Genomic DNA, 11722 nt, shown 5'->3' with positions numbered 1-11722 from the left:
GAAAACCTTGAGAAAGGTTGTATGACTTGCATAAAGCTAGCAGACACTAGATAAAAAATGACAGAGTTGGGACTCAAACTTAGTTATTTGACATTAAGCCAATTCAGATCATATGCCCAAACTATTTTAAAGAGTACCATACAAACTTTGTTATTTTTTTAAAGACAAACATTTTACTATGGATAACACTGACAATTATCTAATAATATTTCATTTTGATTTTTAACTAGGTAAGACATGAATGTGCCTAAAAATATTTTTTATCAGGAGAGTTTATCAGGCCCCAGGGTGCCTCAGTACACAGTCTAGGAAGCACAGATCTACATAAAGAAACTTTAGGGATAAAAATATAATCCTGTAAGATTCAGAAAGTTGTGTGTGTTGGGAGGTGTGTTAGTCGAACTGCAGTGGGTTGCAAAGTAAATAAAAAAGTGGTGATAGTGAGTGCAGATAACTCTTTTGAAAGTTCAGATGAGAAGGTGAGAAAGCAATGAGTGAAAGTTGAAGATAAAAGAGAGCAAGGAAGTAATTGAGCAAGGTCTTGGAAGAGGCAGAAGGGATGCACAGGTGGAAGGAGTGAATCTTGAACCATGGACATTGATTCATTGTTGGAGAGCTAAAGAATGAGAGGTTAGGCAAGGAATCAGAGAGAGAGATTGTGTAGGTAAATGTTAGAGGAGCTAGTTAAGGGAAATAATTATGGATCTGCTTAATTTTCTTGAGGAAGTAGGCAGGGTTGACTGCTGAGAAAGAAGGGGCCAAACAGGTATTGTGCAGTGGGCTAGAAAAAAGTGGACAAACATGCTCCTATTTCTGTATTTTCTCTTGATCGCACACCACCTACCCTGTCATGCGAGTTAGAAACCAAGGACTTGTCAGATTCATTTCTTACTCTCATGCTCATATCTAATAATCCCTAAATTCTGATAATTTTGCCTGAAAATATTTCTTAAATTTGTTCCTGGCTCTGACCTCATCACCACTTCTCTATTTCATCCCTTAGTTACACATCTCTCTGCTTGATACTTATTTCCCATATCCAGTTGTCTCCTTCAAACCATTTTTCTACATGGCCAGTAAAGAAATCTACACAATATCACTATCTTGCTTGATCATATTTAATGCTTTTCACTGACCAAGAATAAAGGCCAAGAGCCTTAATGTGTCACACATGAGGTTCACCATGATCTGGCCCTTGCCTTGCACTCCCAATCTCACTTACCGTACCCCATCTTCATGCTCTAAGGATTCTGAATGGTTTGCACAAACCAAACTGCTTCTCAGTTCTCAGTCCCTGATGTCACTTCTGCTGAGAATCTCTCTTCTCCTTGCTTTGTTAAATCCTACTAATCTTTTAAGATTCAGTTCAGCTATCACCTCCTCTAGAAAGCCTTTCTTCACAGTCTCCATATTCCCAACTCTACTCAGATTGGACTAATTGCCTTTTCTCAGTATTTCCCTAACTAACATGGTAGAGTATGCAAATCCTTATCATTATGCTTTATATAGGGTATGAAAATTATTACTAGTGTTTGTCTCAACCACTAGTGTGTGAACTCCCTGAGGTTAGGGAAAAGTATTTTATTCACTTTGAAATCCTCAGAGCTTAGTATGAACTAACTAGTAGGCACTCAGTAAATCTTGAATGAATAAGCAGTAATTCTCTTTAAGGGACCTATTTGCTCTACAAATTTAAGTTCTCCTATTGCATATAAAATACAAATCAAGTTACAAAAGTTAAATTTAATAACTTTCCAGCTATACATTTACTAAAGTAGGGCTTATGTATGAGATATTATAGCATATTTATGCATGATGCAAGGTACACTTTAGTTTCTTAAGGTTATTAGTCAAGTATCAATAAAAAATTCTATTAACTGAAGAATAAACATATTTAAGGAGCTCATATACTGAATTTTAAAATGGTGATTTACTCTTCTAGCTTTCTTAGCATATATAGTTAGAACTTCTAATTTCCTGTACTTATTCTTTTTCTGTTTGGCTAAGTTAAAAGTTTTTCTCCCCATAAGTATTTTCATACAAAGAAAGCCCAGAGAAATTATTCAAATACTGAGTTCTAAGCTGAGTGTGAAAATAATATATATTTTTAGACTCCAATATAATTACTCTTTCATTTTTTTCTAAATTCAGCAAGTACTACTGAACCAATACTCTATATGTACCATTATTATATTTAATGAGTTACAGATTACTAATTTGCCAGTTAAGATTATGGCAAATGCCTTGATAAAGAATAAGTGCCCAGGCTAAACAGTCCATATGGCTCTTAGACATTGAATTCTGTATCATTTTTGGTTAAGAGTTTTAGAAAATTCAGTTTTATAAAATAGGTATACCAAACTCATGAGCAGCCCTTACATTTAGATAGCTACTCCAGTTCACCCCACTTTTGTGGCCAGCATTACTGACAGGGCTCCACCCCTTTCTAATTCAGTGTTGATGATAGAACACTCCCATTCTCACACTAGCTTGGCTGGAGTGAGAGAATGGGCATTGTGAAAAATTAACTATATTGCGTTTGTTGTGTAACAAAAATTTTGAGACCTGCACTGATCTATGATCCACTATTTAACTTAAATGTAGTGTAACTATTATCTATGAAAGCTTACACTTACTGTGATAAGTAGTGAGCTAACTTTTTATAGTAGTCATATCTTTAGAAGTTAAATTTTTTCATATGTGGTGGATACTCTTTGAAAATACTGTAATTGAATGTTGATAACAATGAGTTAGCATCTTGTTTTTGTCTTATCAAATGAGCAGATGTTTATTTATCTTATGATAATGACTGCACATGGAAATTACAGGATTCTGAAGTTAGTCTTTGGGGATGAGCAAAGGCCACAATGACCAGAAGTAAGATTCCTCCTAAGAAATTTAAAATAAAGTTGCCCTATGAAATCAAACCATAAATCAACATATGATGGATGTGAGTAGAGATTGGCTAAGTTCCTTCAAAAGACAGAATAGATTCCAGGCTAGCCTGTAACCTACTTCAACATATTAACATAAACAATATATCAACAAGGTATTTGTGGGGAGATACATGATGGAGTTTTAGGCAACAATGGAAACACAGAAAAAGGAAAACTGAAAGGTAGGGAGATGTTGCAGTACCTATTTAAGCAATAGTAAAAATAATAAAACTAATAACAATAACTTCTATAGTGATTATTACGTGTCAGAGACTAAGCACTATACAGCTATTAATGCATTTAATCTTCAAAACAATCCAATGAAATAGAAACTACTATTTGCCTTATTTTAAACTTAAGGAAATCCAAGTACAGAGAGGATAAGAAACTTGCCCATGGTCAGACAGCTAATAAGAGATAAAGCTGAACTTTGAACTGAAATATTTTGGCTGCAGTCTGTGATCTTAACAACTTAGTCACACTGCTATACTCCCCAGAGGTGGCAGGGCTTAATTAGGCTGACTCAGTTCAATGTGCCCCACAGGTATTCATGTATTCATATCCTGAGCATATAGACTGTATATGTTACTGGTTCAGTGGTGAACGATGAGCCATTTATTTCCTTCTAAAACACACAGAGTTTGGGAATACTATACATAGTTAAATCCTATACTTGGATTCCATATTTAATCAAACAACCCTCAAATAACTGGATATCAACTGTAGCCTGCCTAAATGCAAATAATGTCCTGGTCAAGTCAAAACAAGACTGTGGACTGACTGACAGTCCTAGCTCCATTCTGAGTTATTTACTTGGTATTCTGGATTGCATTCTTTGGTTCTAGGCGTTGATAAGAATCAGCATTCATGAGCCTGATCAACCCTGGAACACTAATTATATCCTTTCTACTTCTGCTTCAGAATTGTTGTTGAGGCTAAAAGTAAATGATATAAGTTCTTTGTAAACTAAAAGGTTTATTTAAACAAATTTATTTATATTTATTTACAAGTTTCCTGATAGTACTTAGAAATTCTTTCCCTTTCTTCAAGATAACCTATTACTTCTGATTCACTTTTGGTTAAATAAGGATGAAAGCATTAAAACATTGAAATTAGTACTCATGTAGCTCAATTTAACTCAAAACTTGCAATTCCAAAGAAGTTATTGATTTTGGATAAATAAATTAGGTATACTACTTTTCTAGAGCCTAAATTTTAATGTTTAAAAACACCTGCCACAATTGTGAACTTCTATGAATACATAGTTCTTTTAAATTCTAAAAAAGCATTGCTATTTGATCATAATTTATAAAAATTTCAGAAGGGAAGATTTTTGTTTGAGAATTAATGCTGTTTGCTCAAATCCTTTGAGATCATTATAGTAACAGTATACACTAAATTCTCTACGAATTTTTAAGAATTTTTCTGAAAATTCCATGGGTAGAAGTAATAGACCAATAACCATAACACTTTTACTTTTTAAATACCAAATTATTAGATTTATATGCATAATACACATTTACTTTCAAATACCCAAATCCAACTGTTCTAAGTTTGGGACTATATAGAAGCTCTTGAATGGGATTAGATCTACAGAAGCTTAGAGATGAAAAGAAAAATAATCATTACCAATGACAATTTGAAAAACCTGTTTATTTTTCAAGAAAGATTACTTTGAAAAGATTCATGCAATAAAATTGCTTACTTAGTGCATATAAAGTAAATAAAAAATTAAAGAAGCATAGAAAATTCAAATAGAATTGAGATTAACTATAACTTTTCCTCTTGATTTCTATAAGAAATGGAATCCTAATACAAACCAGAATCTTTGGTTCACATTTTTCTCCCTAATAATATAATTGTTACATGAAATAAGCATTTGAAAATAATTATTTCAAGAAAAAGCAAAATCTAATAGAAAATAGCTTTCATATGATAAAATGATCATGATTTTTCTAAAGAAAATCTTAATTCTATTTATGAAAAACCTTTAGAAAATATGCAGCCATAGATAAAAGTTTTATAAAAATAAAGGCTCAAAAAAGTCTTAGTAATATATTGGTTTTATTAAATCTAAAAAAAGATTTCTGAGTACTGCAGTAAAATGGGAACCTATACTATTAAATTATGATAGAACTCATATATAAAATGTTCTAACAAATAAATATTCCAAAATTCATAGCAAGCTTTTATAAAAATATGTGAACAAAACTATTATATGAAAAAAAAATGAAAATGCTTTTAAATTTACATATTATTCATCCAAAGTATGAAATGTTCAATACTCATCAACAATTAAATGTTACAAGATGTGGAACATGAATTTTTCTATAGAATCAGAAATGTTTTGATAAAAATGAAAGACATATCGTTAAAAAAAGTAATATTTTGCACTCAAATTTTGTAAGAAAATGTTCAAGTTAAGCTTTAACTACAAATACATATTCATTAGATTTATTTCTCTATTCTTCACTAGTTGAAGTGGAAATATTTTCTATGAACATATTTTCCTCATAGTTTTCTTCCAGTATTTACATAAAACACTGAATGGCAACACATCAAAGGTTAGTGTTATACAATTAATACCTGTAATGTGTTCTTCCCACAATTGAATTTCCTTCTCTCCACTGAGCAGTCACATCAGTGGGATCAAGTAAACCTTCAAAAATATGCTCCCAGAGATACAAACCTGGTAATTAAAAAAAGAAAAACAAAACCATTTACTGTCCTGTCTAATCTGGTGTGTGGGATGAGTTTAAGTTCTGTTCTTTTATACCATTTGACTAGGAAACCAGATTTTTTTCCCCCCTCGTTGACCCCTTGGCAGGCAGTGCTAACAAGTAATAGCTCAAAGTCAACAGTATGGCAGCTACTATAAGAGAAACAGAACTCAGAGGTTGTCAGTGTAAAAAGTGACAAAATATGGGTTAAAGACAATAACCTCTCTTACTCTAAATTTGAGATAACTGTAATTATCACTGGACCTTTACTACCTATTTTACCTAGAAATGTGTTATAGCACCATGTAAATTACTATAGAAAGTTCTCACTTAATGTCCTTGATAGGTTCTGCCACTTTAAGTGAACCAATGTATAACAAAACCAATTTTACCATGGGCTAATTGATATCAACAAGAATTAAGTGGGGGTGGCTCCATAGTGTACTGGTTAGCACGTCTGCTTTACATGCAGAAGGTTCTAGGTTCGAGCCCCACCAAGTGGAGCCACGGACCATACCCTGAGTGTGCACCAGGCACCCCCACCCGCCTAGTGCGTGCCAGGTCCCCCGAGTGCCAGTGTCAGTGTCAGTGCCAGTACCCCGGGGGGCACATGGCCCCAGGCCCTGGGTGCACTCTGGGAGTGTGTGGGAGGAGATGCTGCTCTGCCTTCAGAGATCCAGTTCGTAAGGGGAAATAGCAACATCCATAGGTCAGGGGCGGAAGTGTAGGGGGAATTAAAGAGGAGGGAAAAAAAGAGTTAAGTTCCTATGGCATCTCATCAATATTATAATGAGGCAACATTGCATTCGTTAGGAAGACCTGTTGTACATGAATAGAACTGTTTCTATATTATAACTGGGAGGATTCACCATTTTGTGCCAAACACAACCAGGAAAGCTCATGTGTGTATACACACACACATACTCTCAATATGTCAAGGAGATAATACGTCCTCCTCACTTGAACATACATCCTTCACTGCGTGATGTCCTTTGCAGGCAAATAACACTGATTCTTTTCTCCTTAGGGCAGCCTCTGATATTTTATCATGATTTCAACTGAATGAAAGCTCTGAGAGTAGAGGAGAGCAGTGTAATACAATGAGGAAATCTGGAGACAATGAGGTAACCTGGGAGCCTTATTTTAGTTACACTGAAAAATGAGTTTTGTTTCATTTTCATTAAAACTAAAGGATCTACATAAACAACAACAACAACAACAAACATGTTTAAAGACTTGGCCAATCAGATAGAGCTAATTGTGATAGGCTGAGTAATCCTGCTCCCCGCCACCCTCACCAAAATGTCCAAGGATGTAATCTCAAGAACCTGTGAATATGTTACATTACATGGCAAAAGAGACTTCTGACGTGATTAAATTAAGGCTGCTGAGGTGGGAAGATTATCTTAGCTTATCTGGATGGGCCCTATGTAATCACAAGGGTCCTCAGAAGAGGGAGGCAGGAGGGTCAGAGGAGGGAGGAGACTTGAGGGTGGAAGCAGAGGTCAGAGCGATGTGGGGCCATGAGTCAAGAAATGTGATGGCCTTTAGAAGTTGTAAAAGGCAAGGAAACAGATTCTCCTCTAGAGGCTCCAAAAAGAATACAGCCTTCTGGACATATTTTAGACTTCTGCCTTCAGAAATATAAGATAATAAATTTGTGCTGTTTTAAGCCATTAAATTTTTGTAATAGGTTATAGCAGCTACAGGAAACTACTAGATTATATAGTTATAAATTATTGTACCTGAAAATAGAATACTAATGTAACAAGTATTTAAAATTCTGGAAGTGGCTTTGGAATTAGTTAATGGAAAGAAGATGGAAGAATTTTGAGGAGTATGATTAAAAAAAGGCCTAGGTTGCCTTGAACAAATTGTAGGTCAAAATATAAATATTAATGATTCAACTAGTGAGAACTCAGAAGAAAGTTGGGAGCACAGTAGGAAAAAATCTCTATCATCTTAGAGAATATCTAAATCATAAGCAGACTGTTGGTAGAAATATGAACGTTAAAAGTATTGCTGGTGAAGGCTCAAGAAATGAGTAACATTATTAGAAACTGAAGAAAAGGCGATCCTTGTTATACAGTCATGCATCACGTTTCAGTCAACAATGGATCACATATGTGACACTGGTTCCATAAGATATTTGTAATGGGGCTGAAAAATTCCTATGCCTAGCGATGTTGTAAAGTCAGAGTGCAACGTATTACTCATGTGTTTATGGTGATGTTGGTGTAAACAAACCTACTGTGCTGCTAGTCACGTAAAGCATAGCATATACATGTACAGTAGTAGGTTATACCATCCAGGTTTGCATAAGTACACTCTATGACGTTCGCATAAGGATGAAAGTGCCAAATGACACACTTTGCAGAATGTTATCCCTGTTAAGTGGTGCACTACTGTACAGCAGCAGAAAGCTTAGCTGAATTGTGTCGTGCAGTTATGTGGAAAGCAGAACTAGTAAACAATAAACTTGGATATTTAGCTAAAGAGATTTCCAAGAAAAGTGTTGAAGCTCTGGCCTGGTTACTTCTTGCTGATTATAGTAAAACATGAGAGGAAAGACAGAGATAAAGGAAATAGCTACAAAGTAAAAAGGAATCAGTACTTGATGATTTGGGTAATTCTTGGCCTATTCCGAATGCAAAAAAGGTGAAAATTTAGATTCACTGTCAGGAAAGCATGCTGTGGAGAGAAGGCCAAGGATGTGACTGAATACCCTTTGGCCTCAGAAGGATAGAAAGATCATAATGTTGACCACATGCTACACCAGCACAAGTGTCTCTTTGCCTCTTGCTTTAGATCTCCTGCCTCATCTCTGCTTGAAATGGACTCTAATTGCTCCTGCCCCATTGGTGAAACATGCAGCTGCACTGGATCCTATAAATGCAAAGACTGTAAATGTACTTCTTGGAAGAGGAACTGCTGCTCCTGCTGCCTGGTGGGCTGTGCTCCAGGGCTGTGTATGCAAATGAACATTGGACAAGTGCAACTGCTGTGCTTGATGTTAGAGAGAGCTTGCTCAACGTAAATCGAGCAACGTGTTCAAACCTGCATTTTTTTCGTCCTACCCTGACCCACATGTGCCACATTCTCTTTTCTATGAAATATATGAAAGATAATAAAAATTGTTGATTAAAATCATAATATTGTCACATAGAGGGCTCTTTGAAGATATAAGATATGTAGTTTATGGATCTCCTTCAGTAATCTCAGCAGAAGCCAGAAACAGAGATGAGATTATTCAGGAAAGACCTGTGAAAGAGCTCTTGTCTGATGTAGTGAATACTCGTGACATACACAAGAGACCTGCAAGGTTCTTGAGAATGTGGTATCAGCAAAAACACTGCCAGTTTGGACTAAAAGGGACTGAGAGGTTGAAATGAAAGGAGGCTGTTGTATTCCCAAAATCCTATCTGCAGGAAACAGGCTGATAAAACTATGATCTGAAAACACATGATATCCTTCATGAAATAGGAAGAATGACTCCCAAGGGCAGAGCTGAAAGGCCAGAAGCAAAGCTTCAAGCCACAGATTATTCCCAGGCCTTTAAACCTAATGAAGTTTGCCTGGTTGGATTTCAAATTTGCTTGGACCAGTAACTCAATTTTACTTCCATTTTCTCCCTTTTTAAATGAGAATATCTGTAACTGGTGTACTATGACTGTACCTGGGGAACAGGTTGATGAAAGTAGTGTTTGATAAAACTCATCTGGCCACTCTGCGCTTATTGAATTAAAAAATAAAAGTCTGGAAATATAAAAACCTGTTAAAATATAGATTTAATTAAAAACTAGAATGGAAAATGGTAATTTGAAAGAAATTAATATTAGAGGAAATTAAGGAAAAAAATTGTTAGAACTTGACAGTTGGAGGCCTGGATCTGGGTAGTTGGAATTTAAGGTCAGTAGTAACCTTCAAGGATGTATATTTGCATCCAAGTGTAAACGAATTTATGAAACAACATGGGCAGGCTTAATACTCTCTTTCCTCTCCTCTCATCTGGTACTTTCTACATATATCCCTTACAGTACATATAAACCCAACTCATGTTTAAAGGCTAAATAAAGCCCCTTTTAATTCACTAAATTTTTTCCTATTCTTTTAAAAACTGAGGGTTCAATTCTCTAATTGGGCATAACATATAACTTAGAATGCTAGGCTTTCATGATACCAAGCAAAACGCTTTTGTGGGCTATCAAATTTAATCAACTACATATATCCCCTTCTTGGACATTGACGATGAATACTGGCCTATTAAAGGCTCTGAGAAATCAATAAAAAACCTCGCTTAACTTTATTTAGTTCGTGTTTCTCAAACTTGTTTGTCAATCAAGAGCAGGGGCCACATCTTATACTTGTGTATCAATTATCCAATAAACGTAAATTTATGAAACTTCGGTTGACACAGGCATTGAACTATAATGCCTACACAACCTACTCTTTTCATCTACAAATAAAGCTGTGCTTAGCTAAAGACCAACAATAGAATATGTGTGTGCATGTGTATTTGCATGGATGTTGACTAACAGAAAGGAGAAAAAATATTTTAAAAAATTTAAAAAATGCATTATACCTTAAATGATGAAATAAACTATAATTGTATTAAAATGAATTGAGTTTAATATTAATAAAGTACATTTTGTGATGCTTTTTACATGTCTTAGTTCTACACATTAACTTACCAATGGCGGCTTTGCCCCAGATTTGTACTTGGAAGTCTGTTTTCCCTTTTGTAGATTTATTCACTATTTGAAGGCTTGTTTTAAATCTGCGTTGTTGTTCATATTTTTCATCTCCTTCCCAAGGATTCCATTCTTCACTTCCCAAAGAAGACTGTACTGTTTTAAAAAGAGTAACAGTGTTTATCAGTAAGGTAGAGCTGAAGTTGTAGATAAATTCAAGACATTTAAATTAGATGTTAGGGAGTTCTAGTTTCATCCTAACTTCAGTTTTTCAAAGAGGTAAAGCACTTGAATTTGAACGGGTTAAACACAGATTAAAAAAAAAAAGGAAATCGGAATCTAATTTTTATTAAACCTTTTCTCTGAAAGATCTTAGAGATCTTAACACAAAACAAAATTATCTCCCAAACTAAAAACCTTCTAAAATAACTGGATAATACGTATCACTTTACAAGTTTAACTTTCGCAATTTTTTAATAGACCGTGTATACACGTAACCTAAACATAAAAACTTGACTTCAGAATGTAATGTCCAACAATTTTAGAAACCATTGTGCAAAATTCTGCAGAAAAGGGACCGTGAGCCTGAATCCGATCCTGACATAGGTCAAAAAACAGGATCAGGGACCAGGACTTGGAGGTAAAGGGTCCTGAACTTCGGAACTCACTGAATGATTAAAGAAGACTGTTTCAATATAGAAATGGATGTCTTAAACTCAGCGGCATTCCCGAGAATCTGTGGCATTTTGTGACGTCTTGGATATTTAAGACAAGTTTTAAAGGTGTGCATGCCTGTCAGTTTTGGGGATAGGAAGTGGGGATGGTGTGCGGATGCGGAAGAGGATCAAAGCATTGGTACGCCCTCCAATCCCTAGCCCAGAGCAGGTTAAAGGGAGCAGACGGAGCAAAAGCGCACCGCAGGGTCCGCGCGCAATCCCAGATCCGAGCCAGATTCCCCGGCCGCGCGGTCGGCTTCGCCAGGTCCCCGCAACTCCGCGTGGAGGTGCGCGGCCGGGCTCTGAGGCCGCCAAGCCGTGTCCTACCTCGGCCACGCCTGTCCCGCGCCGGGGCCGCCCCCTTCCGGAGGCCCCGCAAGGACGCGGCCGACGTCTGGCGGCGGCGCCCGAAAAAGACGTGGTAGGCGGCGTACAGGGAGAAAAGGCAGTACAGGGCGATGAGAAACGAGCAGAGTCGTTTCCGCGTCAGCCGCATCCCACTTAGGCTTCCCGTCCGGCTACGGCCGCCTAGGAGCGGGGCTGAAGGAGACGCCGCCACTCAGCGCCGCGGCCCCGGCGGCCTCCGGTGTAGGCCCGGGCCATGGCGCAGGGAGTCACCAGAACTCGCCTGGCAGGCGGGTCTTCTGCCCCGCCCAGGC

At 36.7% G+C, this 11722-nt stretch overlaps 1 protein-coding gene and 1 pseudogene across 4 annotated transcripts in view; one reads left to right on the top strand and one right to left on the bottom strand.

Moving 5' to 3' along the window:
* Positions 1–11716, bottom strand: part of RXYLT1 (ribitol xylosyltransferase 1) — a 20739-nt gene extending 9023 nt beyond the window's left edge. For all 4 annotated transcript variants that reach the window (XR_003043600.1, XR_003043601.1, XM_025041039.1 and 1 more), the window contains exons 1-3: positions 11391–11716; positions 10348–10503; positions 5523–5625 (exon numbers count right to left, since the gene is read on the bottom strand). Coding sequence is in view for 2 of the 4 variants with exons in the window: in XM_025041039.1 (XP_024896807.1) it covers positions 5523–5625; positions 10348–10503; positions 11391–11559 (428 nt within the window). In the remaining 2 variants the exon portion in view is untranslated. The remainder of the gene's footprint in view (positions 1–5522; positions 5626–10347; positions 10504–11390) is intronic.
* On the top strand, positions 8453–9280 carry LOC112472276 (annotated as a pseudogene).
* Positions 11717–11722: the final 6 nt, after the last annotated feature.

This window comes from Pteropus alecto, unplaced genomic scaffold (genome assembly GCF_000325575.1).
Source record: "Pteropus alecto unplaced genomic scaffold, ASM32557v1 scaffold76, whole genome shotgun sequence".
In the NCBI taxonomy this organism is placed as follows: Eukaryota; Metazoa; Chordata; class Mammalia; order Chiroptera; family Pteropodidae; genus Pteropus; species Pteropus alecto.
Note: the sequence above shows the minus strand (reverse complement) of the source record. Positions and strands in the feature narration are given on the sequence as shown.